At 34.5% G+C, this 23,940-nt stretch overlaps 1 protein-coding gene across 4 annotated transcripts in view; it reads left to right on the top strand.

Moving 5' to 3' along the window:
* Positions 1-23,940, top strand: part of Nbea (neurobeachin) — a 715,145-nt gene that overhangs the window by 281,080 nt on the left and 410,125 nt on the right. For 3 of the 4 annotated variants that reach the window (XM_029562257.1, XM_029562254.1, XM_029562258.1), the window contains 3 exons: positions 8,878-9,032; positions 11,024-11,150; positions 21,292-21,419. In XM_029562257.1, the coding sequence (XP_029418117.1) occupies positions 8,878-9,032; positions 11,024-11,150; positions 21,292-21,419 (410 nt within the window). The remainder of the gene's footprint in view (positions 1-8,877; positions 9,033-11,023; positions 11,151-21,291; positions 21,420-23,940) is intronic. The other variant, XM_029562256.1, reaches the window with a different exon arrangement.

Genomic DNA, 23,940 nt, shown 5'->3' with positions numbered 1-23,940 from the left:
TCACTTTTTTGAACATAGTGGTCCATATGTCTACATTTAAAAACTAAATCACTCAAAGAATTTGGAAGGAAAAATAGATTCCTTTTTTTCTGATCCATTATATTTGCAATTAAAATAGTTCAAAGGAGCAAAATAAAATATTTTAGGACTAACGGATCTTTGCATTTGTTTTATCTTACAATTTAAATCAAGTGCAGCATCAGGAAAATCTGTAGGTGGTCACTGATGACTAACAAGAGTACTTATGTTTAGGTACTGGGCTTGCTATATATTTCAAATTATGTTTTTATGTTAATGCATAAAGTAAAGAATATTTTGGCTTTCTATATGAATTAAATGTTTGTTATTGATGTTTAAAACACATTTCTATACCAAAATGTTTTATATATATGTGTGTGTATACGTATGAGTGTCTTGAGAAACAGGTACTTTCAGCTTTAGTGATTCAAATTTAGTTAAGAAATCAAATGTCTCTTAAATTACAATATCAAAATAATAGACAAAAGATAACATTTATTTATTATTGCTTTCTTTAAATGGCCATCAGCCTGGTCTTCATAACAAATTCCAGACCAGCCAGGGCTTCATGGTAAGACCCTGTCTCAAACCCCCAAATTTTAGAAAGTAAAATGAATTTACAAAGATGTAAATAAATAATAATGAAATTACTTTTTTTCTAAGTCGGGTCAGTTTTTTTTTTTTAAGCATTTCTAATAGAACTGTGGCAGTAAAGTCATTTAGTTAGGATGAATTAATACATTCATACCCAGGTATAGTTTAGACTTTGCCTATAAATACTTAAGTGGCTTATAAGTATTTGTCGAAAATTTGACATGTAAATCTAAATAGTAGTAGCTATCATATAAGACAAAGATGAATAAAGCCAGTTTTATGTTCAACAAACTTACAATGTAACAATATATTTTCAAATAATCATCTTATGTGTCATGTTAAAAGTTTATAAAAAGTGAAAACTTGTAAGACTAAAATATAGAAAAACATTTTTCTGCCTTTTAAAAATAGTTTGTGCTAATTCAGCAGCTACAGTGTACTGAGTGTTCCTTCTGGCTTCTCACAGTCCACCTTCTATCTTCTATGTCACATGCTCAGTTTGTTTATGCAGGATATGTATGTATTTACATCTATTAGTGTATATCAACTTACGCCTTCTATGTATATGTATTTATGAATATCTATGTCTAAATAAATATCAGTAAATTAACAAGGTAGTTTAAGTTTTGTGTCCCAATTAATTTAAAATTCTATCTTTAAATTTTGATAAAATATAGATGAGTAAGGCAAGGTAATTGCTGTGATTTGCATATGAGGTTTCATTATAATTGAGCAAAAATATTTCTGTTAATTTGGATTTTCATTTTTTTCATTAAAACTTTTAACTGTCACTTGAATGGCTATTATTCTTAGCTATACAAAATTTATAATTTTAGGAATATTGCTTGAACCAATAAATTTTCCATTTGTTCCTGGTAGCATTTGTGCAAAATGCAATGGAAACTGAATCATTATTCTAAATTGTGTAAGTAGAAATGAAATGAAAGCACACAAAGCATGTTTCCATCCTTTTCGGGAAGGACTCTCTAGCGCAGTTAATATATTCAGTAGCTCTAGCACTATCAAATGTAAATGATGAGGTGATACTGATGAAAGGAGGGGATTGAGGTCTCAGGGGCACTGATGACGGATTGAACAGAAGTGGCCTTGCACTGCACGTAACTCAAGTCTGTCGTCTTCACTGCTCAAAGCCATAATGGGAGGTGGCAGTCTGAAATGAGTTGCCACGGCAAAGAGTATTATTTTTGAAATGCTTTCACACAAATCACTAGGCCCTGCATACAACTTAGTTTCATGCTTTAATGTCATCAGGAGGCACAAATTGGTGTGTCTAATTGTTTGCCACCTGCCAGCAAAATGAGCTGCCAGCCAGACAGACGGGTTTGATTGTCTGTCAGCCATTCAATAGATTGAGAGTGACAACATCAAAAATTTAACTTCAAACTCTAAATCTTTGAGCAGCTTTTCAGAGACATAGCCCCACAAGAGCTCCTGGACCACTGCATTCTTTAATTATATTTCCAGGGTATTGCTGCCATTTGCCTTATCTGTCTTAAAGTGGCTATAATTGCATTATCAGGTATATAAACATATTTCTGAAGCACTGCAGTCTGAAACCCAAGTTATGACATGTCTTTTAACATCAAATCGAATACCTTGAAAAATGGGATCCAAGATGACAGCCTTTAGAATGAAAGTCCAGAAGGCACCAATGTCAAACAGAATTACCTCGGAGTTTAGCTATCCATAAAGTATTTCTCATTTTTATTTTAGTTGAAAATAGCTATAAACTCAGTTCCTCAATACTTTGTACCTAATATTGTATAATCCTAGTGGAAATAAACTCTGATTTTGCTTTTGTTAGCCAGTTGCTTGTTGGTTCTGTTGCAAACAAACCAATTCATTTCCTGTGCTTATTCTGGCTTGTAAGGTTGGAAATAACATTCTCAAACAGCTAGTGTATGTCGACTTTGTTCACTTGTTCTGCATAAGTTGCTTCACCCAGAGTAGCATGGAGGATTGAAGAATTTCAGTGTTTTGAAGTTTATGATAATTTGAATAGATTATATAAACAGCAACATCAGATCTTCTAAATGTTTAGGCCTAATTAAACTTTTTAAAGAACTAGATATTTCTTCACATTGTGTGAAGAATTATATAAATTTTCTTATTTACATGTGTAGAAAGTCCTGATTCTTCTTATTTCCTCCTATCATCTTTGCAGATTTAAGTGTATCTTTGATTACACTTAGTTTCCCTAAAAACTATATACATGTGGAACCTGAAAATGCTAGGAATTCCTGTTATCACTCTATAGGAGACCATCTGTGTAGAACTGCAGCAAGAATGAATGCATGTCCCACATCTTCATTAATATGAGTCAAAATATTTATGGTGGTTTTGTTTCTGACAGAAAAGCTTAGTAACATCATCTTAGAATTGACATAGCATGTTGCAACATTCTTTAGCAATGCTACTTTTGATAAATTTTATATAGTTATGATTGTTAAATAGTCTAGTCAATGTATCATTGACTGTATCATTATTATAGTCTATCAGTTAAGTTTTGCTCTATTTTTAATTAAAATTAAATTTTATATTTCTACATACCTTAGTAAGATAATATATAAATAAATAAAAATATAGTATGGTTCTTGGTATGTCTTAATTGTTACTCCTTTTAGAAATTATTTTTAATTTATGATTTTATAGAAAGCTTGAAAGTGTATTGCTATAACAGAGGCCAATATTATACTATCTATGTGCCATTCTTTCTTACTTTACTCACCTGTTCAAATGACTTTCTTACTTTACTAACTTGTTTAAATGACTGGGTTTGATGTAGTCAGGCAAACTAATTATGTGTTTTTCCTTCACTTTAGGTTTTCATTCTCTAAAAAAGAGCATCCCTGAATTAATATATGTAGTTGAAATAAGTAAGGCTAGGGAAATAATATATTTAGATTTCCTCATTTTAACTTCAAGTATAAGCTTAATGTACATATTTTCTCATTTCATTAGCATTTTTTAACCCTGATTTTAGTGCTAAAAATAAAAATATAGAGTATGTAGAAATAGTCAATAGAGTTAATATGATCTTTTTTTTTTAACTGTAGAATTAAAAATGTAAAAAGTATAATTATTTCTGAGTACATTACTGTGTTGTGTCCTTACTGCTTTCTGGTTTTTGAAGAAGATATTTTGATTATATCACTAAAAAGATTAAAAAATAAATATAGGGGAAATTGATTATGAATCTGCCAACTCTTGCAATTTAATTCTGTTTCCTTCCATTATAATCTCTGGCTTTATCCTTCTTGGAGTGTCCTGGGTATGAATTTTAAGGCCAATTGCCAGACAATACCATTTTGACTGAGTGTCGTTATGCCCTTTGTTCCCTGATATGTTGCTTTTGTCTTTCTGCATTTATAGAGACAATTCAAGTAGGTTAAATAGAGAATATCCTTTTAATAGTTGCTTTAATGAAGTAATTTTTCTCTTTTTGATCTTTTTGAGACAGGGTCTCCCTGTAGCCCCAGCTGGCCTGGAACTCACTATGTAGACCAGGCTGGCCTGAAACTCACAGAGATCTGCCTGCCTCTGCCTCCCAAGTGCTGGGATTAAAGGCATGCACCACCAAGCCTGGCTTGAAGTAATTTTTTAAACATGGTTTTTTTTTTTTTTTTTGGTGTTCTTAAATATTTTACAGAATAAAGGAGCATAGTAGATGGATGCATTAAAGCAATAATCCTATAATATCTCATATGCTTCCATGAACATTCAAAGTACCTAAAGTACTTAAGACATTATTTTTTCCCTAAGTTTCTGGGGTTTTTTATGTAAGCCTTGTTGATCAAAGTGTGATAATCTGGGAATGAAGAGAATTGACCGTTGACTTCTATATGATTCATTCTTGCTGTTCCTTTCCACTGGCATCTTTGTTTTCAGGTGTCCTCCTTGTACATAGATTTTGCATGTTATCCCCTTCTTTTTTCTGTTCTGTCTTTATTTAATTTTGTTCTCTGACACTCATGAATTCTGATTATTCTCATCTCCTATCCTCTGTCTTCCTTCCATCCCTGTTAACCAGCCCTCCATACTAGTCCCTTCCCAGAGTCATGACTTTTGGTTTTATTTTGTGACTCATTTAGTTTAAGCAGAACCATCTGTGTGATCATTGGATTAGAACTATCTTCTGCAGCCTGGTTGGGGTCACCAGTGGGTACACAACTAAAAGCAATGATTTCCCCTCTGCCTGAATTTATCAGTAGCAGATAGTTCAGCAGTAGGTAGGGCCATGAGCCCCTGCTTCACCCTTCCCTGGCTGTTGATGGGCACATTCTTGTGCAGATGCAGTTTAGTCATCCAAAGTTGTGGAGAGTTTATGATTGCAATGACTGTGTCTTGCCCAGAAGTTGGCATTTTGTACCCTTTCTCAGTATCTTCTAGTTTTACATTCTTTGAGCTCTCACTTCCACAGTGTTCCTTGAGACTTGAATAGGATGGTATAAATGTCTTATTTAGGGGATGAGCACTCCAGATACTGCTTATTCTCAGCACTTTGGCATCAGTGAATTTCTGTATTCACTGGAAAGAGAGGCTTCTCTGATAAAGGCTGAGAGTTGTAAAAGCTGAAAGTTGCATTTGCCTATGAGTATAAACTTAAATATTTAAAAGACATTTTGATGATATTCCATTTTGTGCCCCCCCGCCAAGCCACATTAGGGCTATGCAATATAAAACACAACCTGACTCTTAACATTTTAATGCCAAGAGTGGACCTGAACTACTGAGAACCTGTTCTTTCAGATTTCTCTTCAGATTGCTCCCAAGCTTTCCTTTATTGAAACACTATACCCAGTATGAACTGGGTAAGGAAGAATTTTGGCCTTTGATTCCTAGATCAAGAATAGAATAACACAAACAAAAACTACAAATAATTTCTTTAATGGTTTACAATGAACTAAGCACTGTTTGCAAGTCTTTGATACTTTGATATGTATACATACATTTATATACTTATGGAGGGCACAGGAGGGTCCTGAGGATTAAGCCATATAATCAGACACAAGAGGATCACATGGCTCAGTGATCTTGTTTACATCACAACCAATATCTTTTTTGGTTGCAAGGATAGATAAAAGCATTAGTTCAGAGTATGTCCCTATTATAAAAGTCATTCCTATACCAATTTGGCTAAACAACAGTATTCTGTTCCTACATTGGGCGTGTGACCTCCTATGGGTTTTTGACCAGGTTTATAGTAACAAGCATGGATTCTGTCCTGTAGAAAAGGCCTTGAACTCAAGCAGAGATAGGTTGGTTGCCCCTGTAAAAGTGATGCCACTGTTGCACAATTGAGCATGTCTTGCCTGGTAGGTTGATCCATAGTTTGCAGTACTCACAGGTGAGTAAAGGTCATTGATGCCCTTTTCCACCCTGTAGCCTGGATAGCAACTTCTGGTACTATAAAAAGCTAGCCAGTAGAGAGGCCACTTCCAGCTGGTTTCATCTTGATTTTTCTCTGCCATGCAACCACCATGTGTGGTGTTGTCAGTGGTAGGGTCTTGTCATCTAGTTTTTATGAGCACTGAAGAAGAATAGTAAAATCCCATATTATTTTGGGAGCCTCTGGAACCTCCTTGACCAATAACTCATAAGGTGTAATCCCATGTCTGTAACTGGGTCTTCTATTTACTAACCCACAGTTTCCTTGAATAGCTGTTCCTAGGCATTGAGGGTTTCTCCCTTCAAACTCTTTTTTAAAATATGTGTTACAGTTTTAATTTGATTTCCATATAGTAGGTTTCCATAAGGCTTTTTCATACCTCATTTGTTTTGATTAACCTCCCACCCCTACCTGATATCCTTCACCCCCTCCCTGCTTAACCCCCCCCTGTATAAGAAGGAGTTCCTTTTTCATATTACCTGCATTCTACTAGTCCTCCTCCCTTAGAGCATCTCCCTTCAATGACCTGTTTCTAGCTTCCTGAATACTGCAGGTACTCCATGGTTTGAAGCTTGGATGTACACACACATAGGAAGGGGAACACTGACGTGATTTTTCCCGAACCTCAATTACTTCACTCAGTATAATTTTTCCCAGTTCCATCCATTTAGCTGTGAATTATATAATTTCATTGTTCTTTACAGCTGCTTAAAATTTCATTGTGTATATGAACTACATTTTTATTACCTGTTCATCAATTGATGGTCATCTAGCCTGATTCTATTTCCTAACTATTGGTGAATACATGTAGATCTCTGTACGAGGAAGATATTGAGTCCTTTCAGTGTGTGCCTGGGACTGGAACAGCTGGCTCATATGGTAGTTGTATTTCTAGCTTTTTGAGAAATCATCATGCTAATTCCCATAGCTAATTCCCAGTTTGCATTTCCACCAACAATGAATAAGGGTTCTTTTTCCCTCACATTTGCATCAGCATTGTCATTTGATTTCTTGATGACAGTCTCCTGGGAAGGTCTCAAATTCAATCAGAAATTTGGTTTCCCCCATAACAGTGGTACCACTATATGGTAAGATGGAGCATGAAGGCAATTTTAATTTGCATTTCCCTGATGGCTAATGATGTTGAACACTGTTTAAATTGTTTAACAGTCATTCATTATTTTTTTGAGAATTTCTTGTTTACATCTATATTAGTCCAGTTTTTAAATTTGTTTGATTTCTTGGGGGGTGGGGTTTTTTGTTTGTTTTTAGTTCTTTGTTTCTAGATATTAATCCTCTGTTGTATTAATAGCTGGCAAAGATTTTTCTCTCATTCTATAGGCTCCTTCTTCACTTGACTGTTTCTTTGCTCTATAGAAGCTTTTAGTTTCTGAGGTCCAACTTGTCAGTTGTTGGTCTTATTTCCTGAGTGATCAGAGTCCTATTTAGAAAGTTCCTATGTATGCCTTTAAATTGTAGTGTACTCCCTACTTTCTGTTCTAGCAGTTTCAAATTTTCAGGTTTTGCATTTAAGTCTTTGATCCATTTGAAGTTGATTTTTGTACAGGGCAAGAGATTAGGATCTAGTTGATTTTACATGTGGACATCTAGTTTTCCCAGCACGATTTGCTTAAGATGCCGCATGACATTTGGATTTTGGACCAAGTCATAGTCTAGAGAAGCTGAGCTCTTTTTTTGAGAAGGGGTTTCGTGTATGTTTGTGTGTGTGCCTGTTTTGTCTGTAATGTGCATTGCTGGAGAATAGGGAAGGTATTGGAAGCCCCGGAACTAGAGTTAGAGCTGGCTGTGAGCTACTGACATGGGTTTGAATGTGTATTTTTAATTTTCCCTTTTCTTTGTATAAACAGAAGTGTCGAGATTGACTATAACTTTCCCTGTGCTTGAAAAAATAGTCTCTTAAGGGTCTGTAGAGATGGTCCAGCTATTAGGAATACTTACTGCTCTTCTAGAAGACCTGGCTTCAGTTCCCAGTACCCACATCTCACCTCCTTATGCCCTTTGTGGGTTATTATCCCTCACTTCATTTTAAGCATTATTGTAAGGAAACCTCTCAGTTTGAACCTTAAATGTTTATTTTTATAATTGATGACAATTAAAGTTTTCTTATTTGTGTGCATGTGTGTGTGTGTTCATGTGCATGTCATTGCACATATGTGGAAGTCAGAGGACAACTTTTGGGAGTCAGTTTTCTCCACATTATTGAGGCAGACTCTCTCTTGTTTCTGCTACACTGCATGGCATGTAGCAGGCTAACTGCCTCCAGAGCTTCTGGGTGATTCCCCTTTCTCTCCACCTGCCATCTTGCCTTAGGAGTGCTGTGATGACAGATGTTCATAATCACATCTGGCTTTTTTATTTTGGACCCAGTGATCAAACTCAGGTTATCAGGCTTGCCAGGCAAGTGCTTTTATCCACTGAGCTACTCACAGGCCCAATTGTATGACTTTTTTACATTTGGAGAATATGAACTGAATAAAATGGACATTTCATGTATATTTCACCACACATTATTCTATATGCATATGCAAAATTAGTTAATCTGAGTACTTGTTTCCCAGTTCTCTCTGATTCATGATTGTTGTTCACTTGCCATTTTAAGAAAGAATTGCAAGCTCTAGATTCTGTAATGCTTTCCCATACAAACTTTTAAGATGGTAAACTTTACAGTGTTTGCTTAAGGTCCTATGTTCTTTTCACCAATGAACTTGGAAAGGAAAGATGGAAGGCTGCAAGAGAAGTTAAATTCCATGCTTGCTTTTTGTAGCTGGTATTCCTAATGAGATTAAAATGTACCTTCAATTTAGTGTTATTTTCTTTCATGTCTTTCTCTGTAGGAGTGTCGTGGTGCCTGTAAAGAAGCCACCTCCAGGTAGCCTAGCTGTCACCACTGTGGGAGCCACTGCTGCTGGAAGTGGGCTGCCAACAGGCAGCACCTCTAATATATTTGCTGCCACTGGAGCTACAACAAAAAGTATGATTAATACAACAGGTATTGTCCTTATATATTTTTGTGATACCTCATCTTTTCCTTTCTGTTTTCTATATCTTCATTTTTCTTCTATTTAATCTTAAAAATTAAAATACCCTGAACCTTTAGGGTTATATTAATTTTAAGTATGCTATACTTTATGTTACAGATTTACAGAACTCATTTCTAGGTCTAAGATGAATTTTTTAGTGGTCATTTTAGAGAACAGTATTGGTTTTTGTTTTGAGTTTTCTCAAAACATCATGCTATTTACTTTCAAGGTAAAATCAGATAACTAAAATATATTTGGGGAGCAAAAGCAATAGATAACAGACACTGGAGATTGGTATATAAAAATAAATTTTATAAAGAATATCAAGGTGCATTAACAATGTTATTGCTTGGTCATGGATTCAGGGATCTTTTCTGATTGAATCCTGATATATATATTCTTTGTAAATCCCCTAAGGGAAGGCAGAGCTCCCTAAGAACCTTGATGATATGCAAGAGCCTCAACTCCATCACAAGTGCATGTGGATAAGAACCACGAGTTGAACTTGAATTAATCGCTATGTTTAGATTATAATTGTATCCAGTTCATTTTCCAGCTATTTCCTATGACTTTAGAAACCACAATTTCCAAATCACTATAAATTTTAAAAGCCTGACTAAAGTCTTTTTTTTTTTTTCGTAAATTTCCAGAAATGTTCCTGTTGATTATTAGTTAAATAAATCCTTACCCAAATCTTTGTGATTCCATTTTAGGTATTTATACAACGCAAGATGATCCCTGAGTTTCCTTCCCTGACTATAGTAGTCTTCTCTTCTCCAAACTGTATAGCCTTGAACTTTTCCATTTATTATCATTACTTAGACTCTTCCCATTTTTATTGATTTTGTAGTTCTTCTTTGTGCTTTCTGTATCTATCTTGTTTATCATGCCACCCGAGTCTGACATATCATGAGCAACAATTATGGGTGTAGTAAGTAGAATGTACTCTATTAAGCATATATTCTTATTTAAGCAAGAGAACATCATTAATGGCATTTTTAGTTTTTTAAGTTTTAAAAAATGTACCAGTGTAGTAGAATCTGCATTTAGTAATGTTTAATAAAGTCTTATTTTTCTTAAGATTATGGTAAATGAAAAAATTTAAACAGTCATGTTTTCTGTAAAAATTGGTAATAGGTACAGAGGATAACAGTAGAAAAAGTTTTTCCATAGTATGAAGTATACATTGCAATGAAAATTAAAACTAAGCAATAAATTTCTTCCTTAATATATGATTATATAGGAAGATTAACTGTGAGCTAACATTTAGACTGGGTACAATGGACAGCTTAGCTATTGGCACATAGGCGCTGTGTAAATATTACAGTGGAAATCCCAGGAAGCAGCTCAGTTCTGAGGGAATGCATATACGATATCATGATATTTGGGAACACTAGATGTCCCTCAACTCCACAGCTACTTAATATACCCTCGTGGCATCTTCATATCATTGAGGAGAACTCATTTTATAATCAGGTACGATTGTACTTATGATAGGCCTTCTGAAGCCTATTTAAACAAAATCAGAATTGGGTGCTGCAGAATGACAAAATTATGCTCCTGCAATTCTTGTAAATTATGCCTTAGATAATGAGAACCAAGAATACTACAATGTAATAGTAAAAAAGGAACACAATTTTCATATTTAAATTTGCATTGTTTTATCAGACTCATTTTATCTAGAATTTTTCCATCTGTTGATGTCTTTTATTTATACCCATTTGTAATATGTAAGTTTGTTAGATTAACATAAGTGAATCAACTGGATTTTAATTCAGTATCCATTATTTAAAATTGTGGCATTTATTAGTATATTAATGACCAAATGATCTTTAGTTGTCAAATTCTGTTTAGAAATTTTAATGAGTAATTCTTTGAAAATCAAATAGAAATGATGTTATGAAATTATTTTGTTAAATAAATTTATATTTAAGACTAAAAATTGTTATTTTGGGAACAGGTGCCGTGGATTCAGGGTCCTCCTCCTCTTCCTCCTCTTCTAGTTTTGTGAATGGTGCTACCAGCAAAAATCTTCCAGCTGTACAAACTGTTGCTCCAATGCCAGAAGATTCAGCTGAAAACATGAGGTATACATAATTATTTGATTTTGCTCATTTTACTCTCCACACAGTGAAATGATAGCTAAACAAGAATTCTTTGGAATATAAGTTAGCAACATTTATTATATTCATAATTGGCTCGTATTAGTATTTTGCATAGTTATTAAAAGTCAGTGTTACGTTTCAAAGCATAAAAAGAGATCTTGGTTTATTTTAAAGCACTGATTGCTGAATTTTTAATTCATTGTCATATAATGCATAGTACAATCTCCAACAGAGGTTAAAGCGTGCAAATGTTAACATGATAAAAATTAATCATAAAAAATGATTAATTTTTATCATGTTAAATAATGTGAAATTGCATGTCTTGTGTGTTGCTGGACCTCAGATAGCCAACACTATTTTATTTATTGTGATTGAAGACCTTTGTGGAATGGACTGCCCTTCATTCTGAAGTTTAGTTTATGCATACTTGTACTCATATATATTACACATGTATGAGCATTTACATTTCTATTAGAACTCCAACTCAAATGCAAAGTATAAAACCTAAGGAAAGAGGGATCATACATATGTTACTATCAGCCAAAACCAGACAGACTGACAGGTGCTCATGAAGTGTCCACTGTAGACCCTTTCCCACTACTGCTCTACTTCCAAATTGATCACTCTGATTTTATCCTAGTGTAGAGTTCTAAGTTTTTGTTGTTGCTTAATTTTATAGCCCTTAATGTACACCATAGGTGTTCCTTTGTCCCTGCTCTTTTTTGTTTGTTTAACATAAAGTTTATGATTCACCCCTGTTGCATATTGCAGTTATTTATTTAGTATAATCTTATTTTTTCTTCCCTTTGTATAGATATACTTCAGTTTATTAATTTACTGTTGATATGCATTTGGAATTTTCCAATTTTTTCCAACATTTCAAATAATGCTTCCGTATAAGTAATGATATGGCTTGTAATTATTGTGAGCGTACTGTTATTTTCTTGGGTACACAGCATGCAAATGTGAATATCTTTTGGGTAAATAACCAGCTTAGATGGAATTGCCACCACATTATGTTTATATTTACTGGATGAAGCCAAATGATCTTCCCCCATGTGTACAAGTTTACCTACTCAGCAGCTTAAAATAGAATGAGGGTCACTGCCTCTCTGTATTAGGACTTAGAATTACCACATTTGGGAGTTTTGTATAAGCACTGTGATGTTCCATTGACCTTTTTTTTTTTTTTTGTGATCTTTTTGAGACAGGGAGATCCAGCTGTCTTGGAACTCACTATGTAGACCAGGCTGGCCTTGTACTCACAGAGATATGCCTGCCTCTGCCTCCCGAGTGCTGGGATTAAAAGCATGCGCCACCATGCCCAGCCTTCCATTAAACTTTTAATTTGCATCTTCCTGATGAGTAAAGAAGTTGGGTAATTATAAATATTTTGAGGGGTTTTTTGGTTTTCGTCTTTGTAATTTTTGTGTGGGAATCTCTAACCTTTTCATAATTAGATTTTCTTTTTTTTAATTAGGAAACATTCTTTATAAAGCTTGAACATGAACTTTTTCATGACTCTACAGTACACTGCTATCTTCATCTGCAGCTTTTCTTATTATCAACATGGCTAGTTTGATCAGTGGAGGTTATGAAAGTCAATTTATCAGTTCTTAGCTTGTGAGCTGTATCTTTTCCTCCATTTTCCCACTTGGTCTTTAGGCAGCTGATTCCTTGTTTCTATTGAGGCCTATAGCTTTTGTGAGTTGGACTAGCATTTATGGCTATAATGTGTCAAGAGTAACAGGGAGAGGAAGATGGCCATCTCATTTGAAGACCTCTTTGCCCCATGATCTGCCACATCCATCACAAATTATGTTCTTATATTCTTATATTCTTTATTTGAGCTTCACAATCAGGTCTATGCTGTTTGTCTATATACCTTCTCCTAAGCTGCAGAATTAGCTTCACATTTCAAAGACAGTAAGAGGCTTGAAGAGGGCTTGCACCTTGTCTGAGCTGCTCTCTGTGCTTCACATTTCTGTTAGAACGTTAGGTTTCCATGTCTATTCTTCAAAACCAGTCTGAATTTTTACACAGAAGGCACTCCAGAGTCTTTGCTGCTGTAGTGTGCTCGACCTTAGATTTCTTTTTAATCTTTGGATTTCCAAAACATGAACAGCAACTATTTCTTTTGGAATTTTAGCTTTTCTTAAACTCATCCCAATAATGATTAGTTTGCTCTGTACAAGACTTATCTGTTTGATTTATTCTTCAAAATTTAGATTTTATGTCTGTATGTCTAACGGTAATTTTCATTTGCAATGTATTGAGACCATTTGTTTATGTTGCTAAAACTTAATAAAAATGCTAATGAATTTGCTAGTTTATATACCAATAAGACCACATCAGAGTTAGGAAGAAAGAAAATATATTCATCACACTGGAAAGTTCCACGTCCATTTTTGAAATTTATCCCAAATTCTTGCCACCAGCAAACACTTAATGTGTTTTCTAAATTTCGGTTTTAGATGATTTACATGCAAGGGTTTTAAAGGGATGGGATCATGTAATACATACTATTTTGTGTCTGTTCTTTTACCTGGCTTAATAATTCATTGATTCATCTATCTTTTTGTTTATGGCTGTTGTATTCATTTTTAGTGCCAAGTGTTTCATTTTGTGGCTATCCCAGAATTAATCTTCATTCATTGATAAAGACCCTTGTGTTTTTCCAGGTTTTTTCCCAATTTTCCTGTTACAAATAATGATTTTAAGAATTCCTAAGTCTTGGCATTGACATGTTTTTATTTCTTTTGAGTAAATAATTAAGAATAAAATTGCTGGTTGATCAGTAAGTAATTGCTTAAATTTGTAAGAAACTGCTGAGCCATTTTGCAAAGTAGCAGCTCCATTCCAATAGCTCTTGGCACGTTTTGCTATTTTCAGTGTTTATACTGGTGTATATTCCTTTCTCATTGGTTTTATTTCTATTGTTTCATGTGCTTATTGGGTCTTACCTATGGTTACCACTCTTTACCTGTGTAAATGGAGTTGTTTTTCCTAATAAGATGTAAGAGTTATCTATATGCTCTGCATAGGTATTTGTCAGATAGATTCATTCCATCTTCTCATTTTATTTTTTACCTTTTTAAAATATTTTATTTATTTTATGTGTATGAATGTTTTTCCTGAATGTATGTAAGTATGCCACATGCCTGTCATGCCCGTGGAAGCCAGAAGAGGGCATCAAATACCTGGGAGTTATTAAAGGTTGTTAACCATCATGTGGGTGCTGGGAACTGAACATTTGTTCTCCACAAGAACAACCAATTCTCTTAACCACTGAGCTATCTCTCCAGCCCCCTTTTATTTTTCTTAAAGGTGTTAAAAATAGACTTTATGATTTTGTTGAAATCTGTTGTCTCAAATTGCATTTTCCTTTCTGCGTTGCGTCTTTTGTAATTCATAAATTATCTTTATCAACCCCCAAATCTTGTGCACTTTTACTTTTTTTTGTCTAAATGTTTTGTAGTTTTTGCCATTTGGGGGTAGGTTTCTATCTGTTTGCAGTAATATTGGTGTATACAGTGATGCAAACTTTGAGATGTGCTCCTAGGTACACCCATTTAGAATTGATTGGGGTATTAGTTTCTTTCTATTTCTGTGACAAAACACTTAACCAAAACCAACTTGGGGAAGAAAGAGTTAGTTTTATCTTACATCTCCCAGGTCACAGCTCATCACTGAGGGAAGCCAGAATAAGAACTCAGTGCTAGAACCTGGAGGTAGGAGCTGAAGCACAGACCATGGAGAAAGCTGCTTACTGGCTTGCTCCCCTGGCCCATGCTCAGCCTGCTTTCTTATATAATATAGGACCACCTGCCCAGGGGTGGCACCACCCACAGTGCGCTGGACCCTTCCACATCACTCAACAATCAAGAAAATGCCCCACAGATTATGACCACAGACCAATCCAATAGAGACAATGACTCAATTCAGATTCCCTCTTCCTAGGTATGTCAAGTTGACACCTGAAGCTATCCAGCATAGTTTGTCAATTAAAAAGAAAAAAACTAGTGAAGTTTTCATCATGGTTATAGTGATCCTTTAAGCTTATTGAAAATCAATATCGTCTATTAAATATTCTGAAATTATTAATGCTGTCTACCATGCATTGAGATTGTATAGTTTTGATTGTAAACATTTTATATTTAAGTTTTTATGTCTTTAATGATTTTCTGAGATAAGATTTATGTTTGCAGTTGTGAGTTATAAGCCAGACATAAAATTGCACCCTGAATAGTTCCATTTATGTAAAATTATAGAAAATGAAAACTAAGTTGTTATGCTAGAAAACATATCAGTGACTTCCATGCCATATCTCAGCCCCTAAGACTGAGTGAAGGCTTCTGCTTGTGCATTTCCTATAGAGAGAGAGGCAGTTGAGTTTTGTATACTGGTTTCATATTTTGCAAGTTTGCATTATTTCTTAATTTTAGTAACTGTGTGATTTATTTAGAATTTTTTAAAAAATACTTAGTTCTAATACTTTTGGTAGTGTCCTTATTTTTTTCCCATGGGTAAGATGATGGCATTAGCAGTTTTTATGTTACTGAAACATTTGAAAATTCGCCAGTGGAATTATCTCTGCCTTGAATTTATTTCTCGAAAAGTTTTTAATTATTGATTCAGTTCATGTAGTAGACAAATGCCTAGTCATATACTCTATTTGTATATGTTTAGTCATTTTATCATTAAGGAATTTAATCATATAAGTTGTTGGGTTATTATAATTTGTGATATCTGTTATTTTAAAATATGTACAAGAGCTCTAATGACCTTTCTCCCTACAGATCATGTTAATTTGTGTCTTTTCAAATGTAGCATGCTCAAAGTACCTTTATATTTTATTCATTGATTGTTACTGTGTATTTGTGTGTATGATACGCATGCTCACATCTCCCATGGCATGAATTATAATTTTACTCTCATTGGGAATCTAGGATTTTCTTTTTCCAATTCTGATCTATTATGAGTAAAACTGTAGTTCATCTCTGTTTGTATGTGAGTATACATTCATATTTCTGAACTTCGATGAAAATTGTGTGGTTAGTTTTATAAAAAGCTAGCCACTAGCCAACTATGTTTCAAATTGTTCAGACCATTTTGTATTTGCTCTGGTGATGTATGAGTGATTCGTTTGTGCCAGAATTTGGTGTTTTCTTTTTGTTGTTGTTTGGTTTTAGCTGTTCTGAGAGGTTTGCATTTGTTTCTCATAGCACTGAATATTTATCTCTTGGCACTTTTTGTTTGTTCTGTCCCATTTCTTAAATGTCATTGTAGTGTGTGTGTGTGTGTGTGTGTGTGTGTGTGTGTGTGTGTTGAGAGTTATTTTTATGATGTAGGTACAGGATTTTTTTCTTATTCAGAATTTTTTTTTCACTTTACCCAATACCTCCCAAGTCTATCTATGTTGTTCCAGGTGGCGGAATTGAATATTTTCTAATGACTGAATAGTAAGTATCCCACAATGCTGCTTACATAAACCTCTTTGGTGTGGATTGACCTGTTGATAGACAGTTAGTTTGATTTCATATCTTGGCTGTTGTGAACGGTGCTTCAGTAAGTGTTAGTGTGCAGCTACTAGTCTTTAAAGTCACTGATTCTTCATTTGGCTTTATTAACTGTTGATTCATTCATTGAAAACAGTGTCTTTACTCTAAATTCTTCATTTGTCCCCTTGTTTCTGTATTAAAGTTTTTTGCTTATGCTGTGATAGTCCATATATTTGTGCATGTTGACTACCCTGCCACATATTAATTCTTACTAATGTTTATACTAGTTCCTTTAAATTCTCCAGTGTCTGATTTATCTGTGATCTCAGTTGTTAGCATCTATCTGACTGCTTTGTTTTTTACCATTTCTTTGCATGTTTGTAATTTTTGGTTGAAGGTGACTGTGAATAGTATAGTAGCATCGCAGTTGTATTCATGCCTGAAGTGTGCCTGTCTATACTTTTATGAGGTTTTTAGTGCTAGAGATTGATTCATCCTAGCCAAGAATGGAGCACAATTTCTATTTTCTACTGTTACAGTTAATCTCAGTGGGCTACAAGCTGTACATTTCTATGCCTTTACTTTTTATTTGGTTAGGTGCATGCTTGCCAGTTTTACACAGTGTTCCTGTTCACCCCTTGTCTTTAGCTGTTTGGAAACTGTATTTCAGAAATGTTGACCACATGGTAGCAGCCTCTTCTGCAGTCACAAGCTGCTGTTCTATTACTGAGCTCTTGCATGCCTGCTGTTTGGGCATGGAGCTCTTCTGTTGTCATTGTTCAGACACATTTTAGTCATTGGCTGCCCCACGTGGAAGGTCAAACATCTTCCAATGATTCCGGCTTCCTCTGAGTAGTTGGAGATCTGTAAATATCAGGTCTCAGGCTGTTTGCCTGACCCACTCCAGACACAGGGGCGTTTTTGTTTGTTTGTTTTCTTTCTGTTCCTTTCTTTTGCCTATATAGGCCTTCCTTTGTGTCCTGAAGTGGAAGGTTGATGTCCTCCACACAGGTTCATGAACCTTTTATTCTGTTCCCTCAAGGAGATGGGGAAAGGATCCAGGCAATGCTTTGTGCCTTTCTAGTTGTGGTTATTTCTACAACTCAGCCCGCAGAAGTGAAGGAAGTGTCTCTGTCTCTCACACTGTGTCCATTCTTTCTCACAAATATTTGTGAGGCTTATAAGAGAACAGCCTGAAAGTTATTGAAGACTCCCATTGTGTATACTAGAGAATTTTACACTTCCATATTATAATGTCAGTACTTTCAGCTATGAGCCAAAATTTCCAAACCAGCTCATATGGCTGTGTGTTTCTTCTCCCTTTCCTGTCCTCTGCACCTGTGCCCAGAATCAAGTTCTTGTATCCTCTGTTTGCAAATTCTTATCTTTGAATTTGAGATTTCAAGGCTAGTCAGTATCCTGCAGCCTTTGCTTTCTCTTGGTCAGAGTACTATTCTGTGGATTACTTGGCTTTCTATTGTAGATTTCCTTATCATAAATAGAAGTCATTTATTTCTTTTTATTTTTTATTTTATTTTATTTATTTATTTTTATTGCTTACATTCATGTAAGAGCACTTGTGTTGTGCAAAGCCCGTGGAGTTCAGAGAATGTGATGGATCCCCTGGAGCTAGAGTTATGGATAGTTATTAGCTGCCATCTGGTTGCTTATTTTTTGTTCTTTTTGAGACAGGGTCTCCCTGTAGCCCCAGCTGTCCTGGAACTCACTATATAGACCAGGCTGGCCTTGAACTCACAGAGATCCACCTGCCTCTGCCTCCCGAGTGCTGGGATTAAAGGCATGTGCCACCACACCTGGCTCTTTATTTCTTCTTAAATGATCAAATTCTTATTTGTTGATTTTTCCACTTACATTTTCAAAAATACCATATGAAGCAAATACTTTTCTAAAAAAACCTAAATTACTACTTTAGGAAGCAACTTTTTAGACAAACCATGATATATAGGTGGTTAGCTGGGGAATATTTTGGATAACACCATCTTAATAAAGGCTGGCGAGGACAGATCTGAAAGAAAAGTGATAGAATTTTAAGAGAAGACCCAGGGCATTCCATAGGAATGCTGCAAGATTTGAGTTGCCTTCAGAGATAAGATGTCCTCAGTCACACCAAGGTCTTTTCACATTCTGATTGACCAGTTTGAATGTGTCCTGCTAATGAGGGGTCCATCCTGGTAAAGCAGCTCCCCTCTGGGGAGGTGTTGAACTGTGAGTCATCATTCCACAGTTCTCCTTGGAGCTCTCTGGGCAAAAGAAGAGGTATCTTACTGAGCTAGCGCAGCTCCTGTTACATTAATATTATTTATTTTTTTAAATATTTTATTATTTTTATTTTATGTAAATGAGTTTATTGCTTGCATGTATGTAAGTGCACCTGTGTTAAGCAGTACCCACAGAGGTCAGAAGAGAGTGTCAGATCTGGAACTGGAGTTATAGACACTTGTTAGCTGCTGTGTAGGTGCTGGGAGCCGAACCCAGGTCCTCTGCAAGAGAATCTAGTTATCTTAACCACTCAACCATCTCTCTATCTCTCACATTAATATTTTTTATAAAAGCTTCTGATTTAGTAGGAAGGTTTTTTAATTTTTATGTCTGCTATTTAAGCAAAATTAACCCTTTATATGGCTAGGTTTGTTAACTCGCTTATATTCTTCACTTTATATTTTTATCTCACTGATGGGAGTTTAGAGGCATTTTATTTATCTAGTTAACTTGAAAGGAGGCATTGTTGCATTTCCTTGTTCAATTTATTTCCTTGAAATAAATTTTGTTTCCATGTACAAAATGTGCAAATAACAATTTCTAAAAATGCACTCATGAAAGCTTTTATAATTGTTTAAAAGACATCCCTAACAGGCATCATGTTTCTTAAACCTGAAAAATGCACACGTGGAATTTAGTTTACCTTATAAAAAAGTAAACTTCTTACATATAATGAATTCTGATGAGGTTCAATTTCTTAATCTTCTGTAATTTCATCTACATTCTTAATATGTACATCATGCACTTAAAATAAGTATGATTCTTTTAGAAGAAACAAGAAAATGTCAATTTTAAATTTTATAATATGGAAAAATAAAACAAGCGTACTTTTTCTTTCAGAATGATGTTTTGCTTAGTGGGTACAACCCTAGAAACTTAAGAGTTTAAAATTGTTTATCAGTGTTATTGATTCAGAAATTTGGTATTTATTCATCAGCTCTCTACTGTGTTAATTCATGTTTCGTAGTAGAAATTGAATGAAAACCTGATAAAATATTTAAAGCCAATACTTGTAAATTGTCATAACAAAGCTGATTAAACAACATTTTATAGTTTTTTGTCATTAATACTCTATTTTCATCCATTCGCTTAAATGAATAATTTATCTATGCCTACATTTCCTAATATAGGAACGTTTCATTGGTAAAATGTGTATATCAGGGAACTGACTATTCTTTTCTATCTGAGCTATATCTTTTAGGCGCATTACTTCATTTAATTATTTAATTTTACATTCTAGTACTATACTGTCCATTCTTTTGTGTGATTTAACAAATGAGTGAATACATATAAGATCTTTACCAAACAGATTTTTAATTGTTTTATAACATTATGCTATGGACCTAAGAGATACAAAAAATACAAAATCTAAAGTAAATAAAAATTATAGTTTTATGAAATAGCTTAGTGATAATAGGGTTTATTAAAGAATTAATAATGGTATAGTGTTGAAAATGTATGTAAAATCATTAGTTTTGTGGGACAAGAAACATAACATTGAGACAGTCAGCACTTTATTGTGAACTATTTATAAATCTTCCTTATTCTGTCAGCATTCTACTTACAGTCCCCATGGCCCTGGATATGTCTTGAGGTCATTAACCAGGCAGAAAAAGCCTAATGTTCAGGACATCACCTTGCTATGACAGCAGAGCCAAGAGTCTAGTTTGAGCTTTTCCAGCACTTAATTCTGAAAGAAATAGATCTATAGCCAAATTATTTACCTAAGTAAAAATATCCTCACTCATTTTCTTTGACTTCTAAGTATGTTTAAGAATGCCAAACAACTAAATATTACATGTGTAAGGCCACTCACTAACTTAAAATGCAATACTGAGCAATATAAATAATATTTCAGATTGATAAAGTAAATGGGCTTATGAAATGGAAATGCCTCCCATGGCAAAGCAAGTCAACAGACTTCCAGTTACTTCCTTAGTTGGCCAACTTTTCAGGAAATACATTTTGAGAGCAAGAGTTCCAGTTCTTTATAACTGGTACAGTCACCACTTAGTAGGCATTCAAAGCCATTTTCTTTGATAGACAGACAGAGGAAGTTCACAAGAACTCATTTTTTCTTGACATCCCTTGAACTATGGTAGAGTCTTGGCTCTTTCAGGTGCAGAAGTCAGATTTCTTTTCAGTGTTATCATTTCTTCAGTCTATAGAGCAGCCTTCTGCCTATGCAAAAATGTTCTGTGTCCCTTCTACATGAAGCTTGCTAGTATCCCGTGGGCTAGAATTGGACTATTTTATGACTTGTAAAGATTTAAATTTAGAACTAAAGTTTGACATTTTATATTGAATTGTATTTATTAGTCTTTATGTCTTAATTTCAACAGCATCACTGCAAAACTTGAAAGAGCATTAGAAAAAGTTGCTCCTCTTCTTCGTGAAATTTTTGTAGACTTTGCCCCATTCCTATCTCGTACACTTCTTGGCAGTCATGGACAAGAGCTATTGATAGAAGGTATGATTTCTTTCTCTATTCTACGTATTTTAGTTTCTTATGATGTATCTATTAATCATGGCATAACTTGTGCATTTAGAAATTATATAATCCCAAAAGGATGTAAATATATTACAGCTACAGATTCTCACAGGAGTTTCTATATGTGTTTACTCTTATTTTAAAATGACATTTTGAAAAGATAATGCAAATGTCAGAAATTCAAAGCCGAAGAATTTCAAAAGGTGTTAGATGGGCAGCAATGGCTTTTCTAATCCCAGTCTCATGAAGGGCACTGTATAGCCTCCCATTAGGATTGTTTGTTCACTAAGCATTAGTCTCTTAATATTTCCTTCTGTTCTGAGAGCCATGATTCTTTAGGTGACTGACTGTTCTTATTCATATGATCCTTTTAATATAATAAGCTTTAACTGAGAAGACTAAAATGTGGAGAAATAGTAAATGGGGGAATTGATGAAGCTGTCATCTCTTAGTCAAGTGATATTTAGAGAAGTTGTATTTTTGTACCATATTAGAAGAATAGTTTTGAAAAATACAGTTAACTGAAGCTTTGTTTCATCAAAAACGTTTCAGTTTTTGACTATTTCTGAGCCTCAGAAAGGGAGGATCAGCATCAAGATAATCCTGCAGGTAAATGGTGGTCTCATGCACCTAAGTGGTCCATGGATTTAGCAGCCTGTATACTCTTGGATATCACTTGCAGTTTACTATAGAAAGAAGGATATTTTCCTGCACATGTTCTGTCATTATCTCCACTGCCTCTGTACAGCAAAATGGTAATAGGCAATACCAGCCCATGGGAACCCACTAAATTTAAATCCTACTTTAACTATTTACTCTCTGGCCTTTAGGAGTGACTGAGTTCCTGCACTGAAGTGTTCAAATGAGAATTAAATTGTGCAAAGCATATAACATTTTGAAGCAAGGCACATAGTGGGAGGATAGAAGGAAAAATTTAAGTGTCATTTGGCTAGAGGCATCTCAAAAGAAGCCGAGGCATCTTTGTTTTTACCTTGAGTGGATGGAGAACTGCTGCAGTTTTGAGAAGTCACTCTGGACTAGTTTTGTCATAGTTATTAGTATTACCTTCACCTACAAAGTAAATCAGAAAATGTTCAGGCAACAGGACTCTCAGAATCTCATTAAATAAGAGCTGCCCCCTAATGAACATCAAGTGTTCTTAGAAACTTAAAAACTACTTCTTGGCTTAGATTGTGTTTATTATATTAGTAACTTTGTTTTATATATATATATATAAAATCTAGTGAACAAAATTGTATCCTCAATGCATTGATTCACTTGTCCTTAGTGCCATGACTGAAGTGACCAGATACTTCACCTAAAGGAATGTATAGTCTAATGGACGAGACCTATAGCTAAAAGCCAGTATGTTGCATGGGGTAATAAAAGCATATACAAGGTAGAGTGATAAGGGAACCTAGGTGGCTGGCTGACTACTTTTCAGGCCACACAGCCGTCTGATGGGATCTGAAGCAGCCATGTATACCTTGACTTACTCATGCCTGCTCATAAAGCCTTTTCCTCACCTTTACACAATTGACATTAATGTCTCACACTTCTCTTTCCTTCCCATGACAGCCCAGCCCTGTCTCATGAATTCCAGACAGTGTTTGAGCTAACTAGTTTAAGATTCTCCCAACAGATACTCCATTGATACCTCAAACCTACTTTAAAAAATTACTCGTGTTTTCTCTCGCATAGTTTTTTCATATACTACTACTTACTTGGTGTTAGTATTGGTATTAATATCACTATAATGTAAATATTTGAAGTAAATATTTGATTTTCCTTTAAACCTTTCCTTTTGTACTTTGATATTTATAGTTATTTGGTACAAAATGGTAATTTCTGAAAATAATAAATTGAAGCCTAGTTCTCCAAATAATGCTGTGGCTATGATATCAAGCTATCTTTAAAATCCTCCTAAGATGGTGTAAATAATATGGTAGCTAAAAATAGAGGCATTGTACTTGGGATTTGAAGGGTGCTAGTATTTACTGGTGGAGTCTTTTTAAATTAATTTTTGAAAGATTTTTATTTTGTCAGAGTTATATGTTCCTAAGGAGCAAAAATCTGGTTATTTATACTTTTATATTTTCTGTAACTTGGTACTTTCATTTTTTTCAATAAACATTAATTGAAAACAATTGTAAATGTTTCATATTTACTTTAAGATAAAACCTCTTAATCTTTTCTGTGTTTATGCCTTTTTCTAAAGTTTACAGAAATTAGAGATACTGATCAAAGATAAGAAGAAGGATTTAAAAAGTAATGTAATGTAATGGGCCCCATATTGTTGTTAAACTTAGCCATAATTTATACACTGAGTTTTCAGGTAGCCAAAGCAGAGACAGAATTAAGAAATCAGATTAAGTTATAAGGTTCACATTACTAGGTCTTAGTGAGATCAGATTGTGCGACAAATTTGGGTTCTAAAGAATTATTCCTAGATAACTTTTTTTTTTTTTTTTTCGGTCTTTTTGAGACAGGGACTCCTTGT

This window comes from Nannospalax galili, unplaced genomic scaffold (genome assembly GCF_000622305.1).
Source record: "Nannospalax galili isolate Female #2095 unplaced genomic scaffold, S.galili_v1.0 scaffold1354, whole genome shotgun sequence".
NCBI classification, from domain to species: Eukaryota; Metazoa; Chordata; class Mammalia; order Rodentia; family Spalacidae; genus Nannospalax; species Nannospalax galili.
Note: the sequence above shows the minus strand (reverse complement) of the source record. Positions and strands in the feature narration are given on the sequence as shown.